This window comes from Podarcis filfolensis (assembly GCF_964270895.1).
Source record: "Podarcis filfolensis genome assembly, chromosome: 13".
In the NCBI taxonomy this organism is placed as follows: domain Eukaryota; kingdom Metazoa; phylum Chordata; class Lepidosauria; order Squamata; family Lacertidae; genus Podarcis; species Podarcis filfolensis.
In genome coordinates this window covers 8,674,045-8,688,099 of record NC_139615.1, presented here as the reverse complement: position 1 = coordinate 8,688,099, position 14,055 = coordinate 8,674,045, and the positions used below count along the sequence as shown (strand labels likewise).

Sequence of the window (14,055 nt, the reverse complement as noted above, 5' to 3'; positions counted from 1 at the left end):
CAGACTCTGCTAACCCAGAAATAGTGCTTATGGTTAAGAACTTTGCTTCAGAATGACAACAGAAATAGTGCTCTGGCAGCGCGGCAGCAGCAGGAGGCCTCATTAGCTAAAGTGGTGCTTCAGGTTAAGAACAGTTTCAGGTTAACAACGGACCTCCAGAACGAATTAAGTACTTAACCTGAGGTACCACTGTACAGAGGACCATTTTTAAGCAGAGTCTTTAGGGCCATATCTCTGGGATGCTGCAGCAGCAGGATTCCTGCAATAGCAAGGGCTTAGACCAGATGACGTCTGAGTTGCTTCCCAATCCTATGATCCTAAGACTTTATAACATATTTGACTGGATTCTTTTTCTTATAAAAAGTTTTTTTTAGCAATCTTTATTATTTAATCATCTTCTCCCATAAGCAACTATTAAGAACAACAAGCAAATACACTTAGCCTACTTGTAGACAGATCTATCCCATCTCAACTCTCATATGAATTGGAGCCCAGCAGCTAAAATAAAATAAAATGGTCTGAAATACTGAGGGAAACAGCACATTTCCAAGCAGGCAGTTGAGGGCCTCGAGCAACTCAGCCATTTGATATCAGTTGAAAGCATGAACAGGCACCAAACTAAAAGGTTATGCAATATTCATCTATCTATCTATATATATACAGAGAGAGGGGACAGAGAGAGGCACTTCAGTACTGTTTTGAAGACACCCAGTGCAAAAAAATACATTTAAAGTCTCAAGATCCAGCAAAGGTCTGCTAACATAATATTCGGACCCATCTAGGATGTAAGGTTGAGCTGAGTTGCTATTTTGGTTCTTTACGTCCACCCGCACCACCAGTGTCTTCTAGTAAATTCATTTCTATTTTGTAAGAGAGCTTTAAAAAAAAAAAAGATGCCATGCTCACCGTGCTGGAGAAATTCCCATCTGTTTCTTACTAGAGCTACTGTGCACATAACTCTCTTTTTAAAAAAATCAACTGCAGCAACAAGTGAAGGAGGTTTCAGAATCACTACTTGTGTTCTGTTAGATGGTTTTATTACTAGCTGAGTGGTGTAACTCATAAGGGGGAGTACGGAACGTATTTACTACTTTGTACTGAGTTTGTACTCTGTTCACACCCCTACACCATGAAGCCTGGCTGATTCGACGCATTTCCAGCTCACCATAGTCAATCTCTTCATACATTTCTTCTTCTTGAATAATGTCCTCTTTCGGTGGTCTGTCACCAAACGTTGGCAGGAACCACAGATAACGATTTGGGAAAAATACGATCACTTGTCCCCATATCAATGTCCCTAGACCAAAAAAGATGGACCACAACCACTGCTCCAGTGAAAGCTTTGTGCAGCTAAAGGGCTTCCCTCCAAGCTGAACAATGATGACCTGTACGACCAACGTTCCCAAGCTGATAAAGCAAAAAATGGTATTACTGAATATCCCCGAGAAAACATTCCTTTCCCCATGAATCTTCCGGGCGTTGACTTCGTTAAAAATCTGCATCATTACAAATGTGTTAAATACAATGGTGTAATGCTCGGTGGGAGGGTAATTCATGGGCACATTTCTTGCGTTTTCTATATCGAAGAATTTTTCACCTGCAAAAACAAGGGAAAATACAACGACCATCTGGTAAATGGCGTGGAACAAAATGTTTTTCAGCATCGTGCGGGAGATAAGAGGCTTATTTCTCCCATAAGGCTTGCGTAACAGCAGAGCTTCAGTTGGCTTTTCTGTTGCTAAAGCAAGAGAAGCAAAGGTATCCATTATGAGGTTGACCCACAACATCTGGACAGCTTTCAGAGGGGAATTCTGGGTGACACACGCACCAGTAAAAGCGACTACAACGGCTACCACGTTAACAGTGAGCTGAAACTGAAGGAATTTGGAGATGCTGTCATACACATTCCGACCCCACATGACAGCTTTGACAATGCTTGAGAAGTTGTCGTCGGTGATAATGATATCAGAAGCTTCTTTGGCAACATCAGTTCCAGCGATGCCCATTGCAAAGCCAACGTCGGCTTTCTTCAATGCAGGCCCGTCATTGGTACCATCTCCAGTCACTGCTACCACCTGCCTTTGTTCGGTGATGTTGCTGTTAATGATCCCTGTGACCAAGTTGTACTTGTCTGCAGGTGAGGACCTTGCAAGGACACAAAGAGTAGGCCAAACTCTGTCCATTAGCTCTTGTTTAATCTCTCCATCTGGGCCACGTATCAGCCGATTAAAATCATGACCCTCCATGCACACAGAGGCTTCCCCTTGTTTCAGAATACCACATTTTGTAGCAATTGCCCGAGCTGTGTTGATGTTATCCCCAGTAATCATACGTACGACAATGCCAGCTTTCTGGCATTTTCTTATTGCATCAGGAACTTCAGGTCTCACCGGATCTTCGATGCCTACAATTGCAATACAGGTCAAGTCCTTGAAAATCTCATCCTCGTTGTCCCAGTTGGGTTCTGAGTAGGCAGCTGGGAATTCCTTGAATGTCAGGCCTATGGTGCGGAGTCCCTCAGAGGCCATTGGTTCAATCACATTATTGATCACGTTTTCTCTGTCTTTTTTGGAAAAAGGGCCTGAATGCCCACTGGCATCCAAAATGCGGGTGCATTTCTTAAGCAGTATTTCAGAAGCTCCTTTGCTGTACAGCCGAAAGCTGCCATTGGGTTTCTTCACCACTGTGCTCATCGATTTCCGGTCGGAGTTGAAGGTGTACACTTTGTGCAGCGTCTCTTCCGTTATCCTAGCCCTTACAGCTTCGAAATTCTGGTTCAGTTCCAATAGCAAACCAAGTAAGGCACATTCCGTTTTATTGCCAATTTGGCGAGGGAGTCCTCCTTCCTTTTCAGGAGGCAGGATTGTAGATGTATAAGCACAATTTACAGCAATGCCTTCAAGCAAGTAACTCAGTATGGTGGGCCGAATCATTTCAGGGGTGGGGACAACTTTATAATGTGCGCTACCAATAAAAATCTGAACTACTGTCATTCTGTTCATGGTCAAAGTCCCTGTTTTATCAGAACATATTGCAGTTGCATTTCCCATGGTTTCACAGGCATCCAGGTGCCTCACGAGGTTATTATCCTTCATCATTTGCTTCACAGAATAGGCAAGGGAGATGGTGACAGCCAGTGGCAGACCCTCTGGAACAGCTACGACCAAAATGGTCACTCCAATAATAAAGAACTTCACCATGTGTTGTATATAAATTGGTGTGCATTCAACAGTCCAAGCACGCTTCTCAATTGCAAAGGTTTGAACAAGGAAAAAAACAATAAGGACGAGGACTGTGATCACTGACATTGCCAGGCCTGCTTTGCCAATCTGAAGGGCTAACCGTGTGAGTTTTGCTTGCAGAACTGATTTTTCTTTCGGGTGTGATGTATGCTTCTGGGCACTTTCCTCGTCCTCAACCTGGTTTCCAGACACTTTGTGGGGCTTTGGGGCAGATTCCTTGCTGTGTCCAGGAGTCATGTCTCCTGAATTTTTCTGCTTCTTCTCTGGCTGGTCATCTCCGACTCCGAGTAAAGTGAGGATGATCCCTGTTTGTGAGTTTATGCCCACAGCTGTAACAACCATTCTCCCAGAGCCTTCCATCACATGGGTACCTGAAAGTAACATTGGGTCCTCTGTCAATGACTTCTTGACGTGATCTGATTCCCCTGTGAGGGAGCTCTCGTCAACTTTCAGATCATGCCCCTGGATAAGCAAACCATCAGCTGGCAAAAGGTCACCATATTTGATCTGTGCAATGTCCCCAACCACTAATTCAGCTACTAGCACCTGCTTGCACTCCCCGTGCCTGATAACAGTAAACTTCTGCTCACTTTCAATGCGACTCTGCAACCCCCTAAATTGTTTTTCCTTACTCCAGTCATTGAAGGCAGTTACCAACACCACACACATGACAGATAAAAGTATTGCAAACCCTTCAATCCAGTCAGCCTCCTCGTCTTCCTCTTCCCCTCCGGGACCTTCCGCATGGCATGCTGCAATATTCCCTCCAGGTGGCTTGTAAAAGGAGAGTCCCAGGGAGATGATGGCTGCAACTTCTAAGATACATAGTGTCATATCCTGGAGTGCTTCCCACATTAATTCCAGGAAAGTTAGGGGCTTCTTAGGTGGTATAAAGTTACTTCCGAATACAGCTTTCCGTAGCTCTACTTCTGATTGGGTACCAACGATTCCAAGTGTGGGTGAAGTCTTCAGTCTTTTGCAGATTTCAAAGATATCGCCATAAAGTTCCTTTATTTTCTCCACTGCCTCGGACTTGCGGTATTCCATCAGGTGTCGCAGCTCTGAGAGAGTGACCCCAAAGTTTTTATCAGCAGTGTCTCTAGTGACCATCATCCTGTCTTCTTCCACAGAAAGAAATGAGAGAATCAAGATGGCTGCTATTCTGTATCCACAATCAAGGAAGGGGTTTTTCCCCACCCCCACCCCCACTTGGTCTGTACAGAGGACAGCAGGGGGTACTGTCAGCTCAATAGCGGGGGGCCTTTTAAATTCAGAGATCCATCATCATTTACGTATCTACACAAGTTCTTTTAGATTACCTTCTGTATTATTTTTTTTAAAACCAGGCAAGAACGATAGGCTCAGGTCTTCATTTATTCTCAATTTCCACACCTAGAGACACATGTTCTGTGTGTTTGCTTCAGTTCTTTTCTTGCTCCATGTTCCCAGCTCAGCCCTGTCCCGACAGCCTGGGATCACTAGCTCTACGTTTCAGGAAAAGGGTGTAAAACACAGCTCTGTATTTCAGGCTCTTTCATTTCCCCATGTTGGTTTATGTCTCCTCAAAGCGGCAGTTACAGGAGGATGAGAAATGGAATCGGAATCCTGCCAGCAGCCAATGAATCATGGCTTGTGTCACATTTCCTCAGCTCTGAGCGTACATGTCACTCATAGGTGTGGTGAGTAGAGTTCAGAATTCTAAATTCTGATTCTGTTTTCTTATCTCTTTCACTTTGTTGATGAATTCTGCTGCTGTTTTGTCATCGCTTTAAGTTTCCCTGGTGAATTATGAGGCTGTTTCCAGGTGGCCTTAACTTTGCTTCGTGAATTCTTATTCTCGCCCTCCACACACCCAGTCTAAACTTTTTTTGGGAGGGGAGGGGGGTTAATTCTCTCATGCTGTTCTCTGATTACCTTCACTATGAAAGATAGATTCTGAAGCTGTGGACCCCAACAGACAGGGCTTTTTTAAGGGGGGGAGGGTGTATCTACTGTAATAGTGGTAGATTTATACTGGATTCACTCACAAGACACTTCTACATTATTAGTTCTTCTGAGATGCTTCCCCAGTGTTACTGCATTATTACCATCTGTAGGGGCACCCTTGCACCTTAAGTGGGATGAAAAATAAAACAGAACATTTGTGGGAGGAAAAGATTATGAATAACCAATAATGCTGTGCACTGGATACAGTTGAATCCCAAGTCAAATTGGACATATCCAGAGGGATTTGAGCCTCCTCTGAGTCACATTTAGACAGGTACAGGTCACCATGGGTCAGGTTGGGTGGCCAAGAACAATTTGGAGCTGTCATGAACTGAGGTTATGGCTTCAGCCTAGCGACCGGCCAGGAATGGTGAGCATGCCGGCATCCCATTCCTCTTCAGCCACAAAAGGGAACTATCATCAGCCTCTGTGGTTGGCGGGAGCAATGAATCTAGGAGTGACAGATATACAAGGAATTTTGCCTGGTGGTGGCGAGGGCTGGGCAAGCACACTCTTCCCCCACCTGGTATGCATGCACACACACCTGCCCCGGGTGCTGGTGAACACCCCCGGTTGGAGGGTATGAAGTTATGTGACCCCTCGAGCCAGGGAGAAAAATAACTATACAACCTTTAGAAGACATCTGAAGGGAGCCCAGTATAGGGATATTGTTTAATGTTTAATGTTTATGGTGTTATTATGATTTTATACCAGAGGCAGTGGAAGACAGGAGTGCCTGGTGTGCTCTGGTCCATGGGGTCACGAAGAGTCGGACACAACTAAATGATGAAACAACAACAACAAATGATTTTATATATATTGGAATCCACTGAGAGTGGCTAGGGCAACCCAGTCAGATTGGTGGTGCATAAAATAATAATAATAATAATAATAATAATAATAATAATAATAATAATAATAATAGATGTCCCTATTTTCATTGGAGAAATGTTGGATGGTATGCTGCCCTACTCTATTCCCCATTGATGGGAAATACTTTGCCATTCCCAAAAACATGCCTGCTTACTGTATAAGAACAGAGAGGGAGAGTTTGTGGAAGGCTTGTGTGACTCTTTTATCTGAAGCTGTATGTAAATGTAGGGTCAGCTTCCTGTTTAAATCAGCCAGACTCCAACGCAGCCACATGTACAGCAAAAGGCAGAATGTGTCTCAAAGCTCAAGTTGGGAAAATGCTGCTTTTATTTCCAATTGTTTTCCTTTCAACCATCTTTGGGGGTAATTTTTCTCCATTTCATCAGTTCTAGGGTGTTCAGTTCTAGGGTAAACATGAAGGGGGTCTTAATAGTATATCTCTTTCTCCTAGGTGTCCAATCAGAGGTTCGGCTGGAGGAGTCTGGAGGAGATGCCAAAAGGCCTAGCGAGTCTCTCTGTCTCTCCTGTCGAGCCTCCGGGTACACCTTTAGCAGCCACTGGATGAGCTGGGTAAGACAGGCTCCCAGGAAGGGTCTGGAATATGTGGCAGAAATAAATCCAGAGTCCACTACCTTTCGCTACGGGGATAAAGTGAAGGGACAATTCAAACAGTTTGTTGTATCTGCAAATGAACAACCTGAAGCCCGAGGACACGGCTGTGTATTACTGTACAAGAGCACACAGTCAGAGGAAGTGAATCTGAAGCCTGGCAAAAAACCCCCTTCACTCATGGCTGCTAAATTTATTAAGCTGCAAGAGACTAAAGAGATTGATTCCGGTCGCTGGGACAATCGTTTGATCTTGTGTTACCATTCAGAGATAGAGAGAAATCCATCTCTACAGCGGTAAATGTGTGGGCTCTCTCTAGACATGTTATAATACATACATAGCTAGGTCAGGGGCAAAGCCTGCCATTATAATGCTGCTCTTAATTCAGATTGTGATTGTTTCAGATATGAACGGGATCCAGAAAAACGATTCTCACCTTTCCTCTCTCTTTGTCTCTCTATTCACGAGCTACCAAGCTACACTTGCTTTTCACACAGAGAGAGTAATTGCTAGTTCCCTGCAGGATAGATTTATTCCCCATTCAGAAAATCTCATATTAAATGTAATTGAAAAGACTTTACACCCTGAAAAAGAGACAATGAACGTACTTTTGTAAACCAAGAAAATCTTTAATATTTTTTTTAAAAAAATAATATAAATAGAAAAGATTCAAAGACACAAAAGGCATTTTATAGTACTTCTCCCCTCATTCCCCAACCCCTCATCCAAAATATACAAAATGAAAAGTGAACCTGGTCAGTCTCCTTCATGTATCAACAGGAATTAAAAGGAGATGTTGTGGCTGATGGACCAAAATGAAATCAAAATATCTGTCCTCCATAGCCACCTGGAGATGAGAATGGAACTGAAATGGAACTCTGCTAAACTGTTGTGTTTGGTGGTTTGTGGACCCCTCTTCTGGAGTAAGTTGAGGTGGGCGGCTTAGCACACAACTCATTTCCCTAGGTGCACCCAGATGTGGTTTGTGTGTACCTGTGTCTGTGTACCACAGGCATGTGTGACACCCACTCACCACTCCACTGAGATGGATAAGAATCAAGTCGAGGGGCACACTATTCAGGAATACTATTTCCTGTGTTTGGTTGAGGGCTCCATCCTGGCTTGGACTATTGGGAATGTGGTCCCCAATAGAGCTGGCCATGCCACTTGGGTCTGATGAGAGGTCTGATCCAGCAACATCTGTCCTCAGCAAACGAGTCTCCCAAAACCATTCATTTCTTCTCTAACAGGAGAAAGCAGTAACATCCAGGCACCAGCAAATTAATAATGAGTTCTTTATATAACTTTAGAGGGGAAGAATGTGAAATCTACAAAAATGATCAGCAACTTAAAGTTCAGTACTCAAGAAAGACAGCTACCCCTCCATTCAGCAGGACATGCCACAGGTCTCTCCAGCCATGATATAATGAGCACCTAGGATAGGTGCAAAGCCTGCCATCATGCTGCTGCTGTTCTTCCTTTATTATGGTCATCTGAATGGGATCCAGAAGGAAATTCTCCCCTTTCACTATCTCTCTACTCACAAACTACCAAATCTTTGTTTTACACATGCCCACACATCCTATGCATAACGCTGTCAGTTCCCCACCCGACAACTGAATCCCCTGTTCAGAAAACAGAAACATTCAAAGCCATGAAAGGAAGTTTATAGTACTTCTCTCCCCATACTCCAATTCCTCATTCAAAAGAACAACAACTCAAAATTAAAATATCCACATTTGTTTTCAGTACAGCTGCATGCTTGGTGGTCCTCTACAATGCCCAACTTCACTAGAAGGAAAATCCACCCATCTCTTCTAACCCATAATTTCACACATTAAACATATACTCATAAAACTGGACCCCTGAACTCTTCAATTCTTCCTACTGCTTGTCACAAGGGGGCAGGCATGGTGTGGAGAATACAGGATGCCTTCGGCTGTAACTGAAATAAAACAACAATCCTAGTACTGTTGCTGTTTTCAGCTGTGAGTCTAATTATATTTTAGACATTTCCTTGATAACTGTTTATGTACACATCCCAGGAGAGATTGACTCCCTGAGAGACTTACCCACACTCATCTCTGTTTTTTCAGTCCTTGGATAATGATTCATGGTGGGGAAATGTATCTGAGTTGTTAGAAGAACAATATTCCTACTCCCAGATATACAATTCCCAGAGCTCCTTGGGAAGAGAAAGTGAATGAGAATTGTAGCTCTGGGAGGTGAATAGGGGTCTCCTAACAACACCTAGCACTCTTCACAAACCACAGCTCCCATAATGCTTTGAGGGAACCTATGCATTTTAAAAAGTAGAGACATCACCTTGCCAACAAAGGTCCGTATAGTTAAAGCCATGGTTTTCCCAGTAGTGATGTATGGAAGTGAGAGCTGGACCATAAAGAAGGCTGACCACCGAAGAATTGATGCTTTTGAATTATGGTGCTGGAGGAGACTCTTGAGAGACCCATGGACTGCAAGAAGATCAAATGCATCCATTCTTAAGGAAATTAGCCCTGAGTGTTCACTGGGAGGACAGATCGTGAAGCTGAGGCTCCAATACTTTGGCCACCTCACGAGAAGAGAAGACTCCCTGGAAAAGACCCTGATGTTGGGAAAGATGGAGGGCACAAGGAGAAGGGGACGACAGAGGACGAGATGGCTGGACAGTGTTCTCGAAGCTACAAACATGAGTCTGTCCTGGGCATGGTCGGCCAATTGGTGACAAAGAAGGATAGAACTTTTTTTATGTATGCTACAACAGCAGCAAGAATACTTATCGCAAAGTATTGGAAGACACAAGATTTACCCACCCGGGAAGAATGGCAGATGAAGTTGATGGACTACATGGAACTGGCGGAAATGACTGGCAGAATCCGAGACCAGGGAGAAGAGTCGGTGGAAGAAGATTGGAAAAAATTTAAAGACTATTCACAGAAACACTGTAAAATTAATGAATGTTAGAAGGATGCTGGAATGAAGTTATATGGCTTTAGCAGAAATGTTATAAAGAATTAAGTAAAAATAGACTGTTAATGGGCCAAAGGAGAAAGAATAAGGTTAGATTGTGTTAAGGTAAATTATAGGACAAAAACTGAGAAAGATGGAAAGGATTTGCTGAAATAGCTAACTGAACTAGAATACAAAAAAGGAGGTCGTATGAGGAGGTCGTCGAAACAAGTAAATGAAAGATAAGATATGGAAATATTGGATGTGTTTTTAATTGTTTCTGTTTCTGTTTTTGTTTTGTTAAGATAAGTAGTGGTTTTTTTTGTTTTTTATGTATTGTATTGTACTGTTTTGCATTGTTTAACTCTTTTTCTTCTTTTTGTAATCTTTAAACTCTTAATAAATATTACTTTAAAAAAAAAAGAAAAAAAAAGATACAAACATGAGTCTGACCAAACTGCGGGAGGCAGTGGAAAACAGGAGTGCCTGGCGTGCTCTGGTCCATGGGGTCATGAAGAGTTGGACACGACTAAACAACTAAACAACAACAATGCATTTTAAAAATGGTGATACAGTGCTTTAACTGCACGGTGTGAGTGTGGCCTCATGGTATGGGGCAATGGGCTGGAAACCTAGGCCAGCCACCATCAGCAGGTCTGAGGTATAAAATAAAAAAGGAAATAAAAATCTGTCACTAGTACCAAAAACCTTTCAAAGCAACCTGCACATCCAAAATACTGGATTTTACATTCCACCCATACACCATCCATTACAAATTATCTCTATGCACGCGTTTGCATTGAAGCAGTGGCAAAGCCATCAATAAACCTTCATGTCAAATCTGTTTCCAGATACCCTCTTTATGTGTCATGAGCCACTGGGGGGAAGGCCTCATGCAAATATCTCCAGGAGGTTTCAAAAGAATCTCCTTCAATATAAAAGTTTCACATGCTTCCACTCCCCAAATCACTAAGACATTACTTCATTAACATTATGAAGTTTTTCTTATTCTTGTTTTCTTTGGCAGCCTTTCCAAAATGTAAGTGTGTTTTCGGTGGAAAGTTGAGAAGTATTGGAGATGATTGGATGATGCTCAAACATTAATTGAAACATTCTCTGCTTTTAGGGGTCTTCTCAGACGTTCAGCTTGTATTGTCTGGGTCAGGAATGGTGAGGCCAGGAGAGAACCTCAACCTGCTCTGTAAGGTCACAGGTTTCTCCATCTCCACTCAGCATTGTGTGTGGCACTGGGTCCGCCAAGCACCTGGGAAAGGGCTAGAATGGACTGGAAGCACATACCCCTATGACGGGGGAAAGTGGTATGCCCCTTCTCTGAAGAATCGTGCAACCATTTCATCAGACAAATCCAGGAACGAGGTCTCCCTCCAGCTGAACACCCTCACAGCTGCAGATTCGGCCGTGTATTTCTGTGTCCGAGAACACCACAGTGAGATAAGGTCTACTGGGGCTGTGTATAAAAAAGGAGGAACTGCTTCCGAATGCAGAATCCCCGCTTGTAATTGCTGAGTAATAAATATGCTGTGTAAAGATACTTAACCGAGCAATCCTGTGCTCTGCTGATGCTGGGGAGGGAACAATTATGTTGCAGCATTTTGGTTATTAGCCTAATGAAGGCATGGTATGAACATTTACTATGTGACTCAACATCTTTGCTTTCGATGAAATTATGAGATGTGGTGAATGTTGGACCCAAAGCCTAGCAGGGAAGTGGCAAGGACATGCACACAAGCCCCACTCTCAGAGACTTCACATACAATGGTCATCCTCAATCCTCCGACACCACTCCTTCTGCCTGTGTTTGGGACTGTGTGTTTCTTTGCCTTAGCATTATTAGGCATAACCTCAAAACTGCATTTGTAGGAGCTAGCAGAGCTCCATCAAGTAAGCCAGCTTCCTCACATTCCCAGATGATGATGATGATGATGATGATGATTTTCCATTTATTTTATTTTACTCTTACATTACTACAATGTTACAATAAAAAACCATCTTTTAACATTTTTTGCATTACATTCTCTTTCTCTCTCCCCCCCCCCAATTACCCTTGATTAATTTCACCCTTTTATATCCCTGTGACTCAGTGGCGTAGCGTGGGGGGTGCACGGGGGCTGGCCGCACCGGGCGCAACATCTGGGGGTTAGGGCAAATCCATGGGTTAGGGGGTGCAAATCCACGGGTTAGGGGGTGCAAATTACTTGCCTTGCCCCGGGTGCTGACAACCCACGCTACGCCACTGCTGTGACTTCCCTCCACCTGTGTTTGGCATCATTAAGTTTGTTACTGTATCCTTTAATTTGTTTAAACAATATATTTAAAATATTAACCATAACATATTGTACCTCTTTTATCATAACTTTGTGGATTTCAGACTAAACATATCATTCTTTTGGAACTGTTTTACCATATTTTCACCTACACATTCCCATTCTTTCTTTTTTCATCTCCGCCAAGCTAAGCAGTTGGCTCCTTATCTCTCTCGCCCTGACCTAGCCACTGTGATCCACGCGACAGTCACCTCCAGACTGGATTATTGTAACTCGCTCTACGTGGGACTGCCCTTGAGACTGACCCAGAAACTCCAGCGGGTGCAGAATGCCGCGGCGAGACTCCTTATGGGGTCTTCGCTGTGAGACCACATTCATCCGGTACTATGCCAGCTGCACTGGCTCCCAGTGGAGTACAGGATCAGGTTTAAGGTGCTGGTTTTAACCTTTAAAGCCCTATACGGCCTAGGACCCTCGTACCTACGGGACCGCCTCTCCTGGTATGTCCCACAGAGAAATTTACGGTCTGCAAATAAAAACATCCTGAAGATCCCAGGCCACAGAGAGGTTAGGCTGGCCTCAACTACAGCCAGGGCTTTCTCGGCCGCGGCTCCAATCTGGTGGAACGCTCTGTCACAAGAGACTAGGGCCCTGCGGGACCTGACATCTTTCCACAGGGCCTGCAAGACAGAGCTGTTCCACCAGGCCTTTGATCAGGGCGCAGCCTGACCCCCTCCTCTGGCAATCTGCACAGAATTTTGCTTAATGGTTGCCATCAATTTGATTTTAATTTGATTTTAATTAATTTTATAATGAATGTTTTTAGAATGTTGGATTATTTTGATTGTTGTTAGCCGCCCTGAGCCCAGCTTCGGCTGGGGAGGGCGGGATATAAATAAAATTTATTATTATTATTATTATTAAGTTTCGATTAGATAAAGTCCCGTCAGTGGCAGAATGGCCAATTAAATTTTGTGAATTCCTTGAATTGGCCAAAATGACGGCAGCAATTAGATTGCAAATTAATCAAAACTTGATTCCCAGATGAATAACAATAGAAACATGACGCTTTTAACACCAACCAGTTTTTTAAATGTTTCCATCCGTATTCCACTTCACATGCAGCCTGATGAAGAACTAAAGACTGCTTGCTATTGTGCAAGTTGCTCCAACGATGTTCTTGTCCTACAAGCCATTTATCAACTGACACATTTGCTGAAATATTTGTACCGACGGAAACCCCATGAAGCACCCAGGAGTCAAACTTTGTTCTGTGAAAGACAGGCATGTCCAAAGTCCATTTGGGGGGCCTAATCCGGCTCCCTGGCTGGTTTTATCTGGGGTCAAATCCTTAGAAAAGCTCAACAAGTACAATCCTAAAAAAAGCTCAAGAACTTTGGGGTAAAATCCTAAAAGAAGCTCAAGAACTTTGGTCAGCCCTCATGCACATTCACTTCATCAAATCTGGCCCTTGTTGGAAAAAAGCTTGGGCACCCCTGGTGTAAGGCTTTATTCCAGTTGCTGTCTTGCATCATCATATAGCAGTTTTCTTACATTTCCAGCATTTTACAACCAAATCTTTGGCATCAGTGTCAGGAATCTGTGGTGAATGTCCATCTTTCCTTTTGTTAACAACCACTGGCAGACAATTCCACAATAATATTTCTCTTTCATTGCTGAACTATTCCTCATAGTTTCTAATGAATTGGGAACCTAAAAGTGCCATTTTTGGCATTGAACTCACACCTCCTACCCTACAGCTCTCTGTAGCATAGCTGTCAACTTTTCCCTTTTCTTGTGAGGAACCCTATCCGGAATAAGAGAATTTCCCTTTAAAAAAAGGGAAGCGTTGACAGCTTTGCTCTGTAGATTTCATGAGAAATTGTTTGCCATTCCTGAAATCATGCCTTCATTTTATACTTGAAAACATTTTATACGTACTGTATAAAAACAGAGAGCATTTGTGGAAGGCCTGATTGACTCTTTTATCTGGAGGTATATGTAAATGCACGGTCAGCTTCCTGTTTAAATCAGCCAGACTCCCTCCCAGATAGAGCTACACCAAAAGGCAGAACGCTCTGTAGATACAGGATCACTTTCAGTCAATGCAT

General features: G+C 43.3%; 1 protein-coding gene across 1 annotated transcript; it reads right to left on the bottom strand.

The window, feature by feature from the left end:
• Positions 1 to 996: 996 nt before the first annotated feature.
• On the bottom strand, positions 997 to 4,877 carry LOC310747073 (plasma membrane calcium-transporting ATPase 1-like). The gene has a single exon (XM_083581381.1). It carries the CDS (start codon positions 4,353 to 4,355, stop codon positions 1,026 to 1,028), a length of 3,330 nt encoding a protein of 1,109 aa, XP_083437507.1. The 5' UTR covers positions 4,356 to 4,877; the 3' UTR covers positions 997 to 1,025.
• Between the last annotated feature and the right edge of the window lie 9,178 nt (positions 4,878 to 14,055).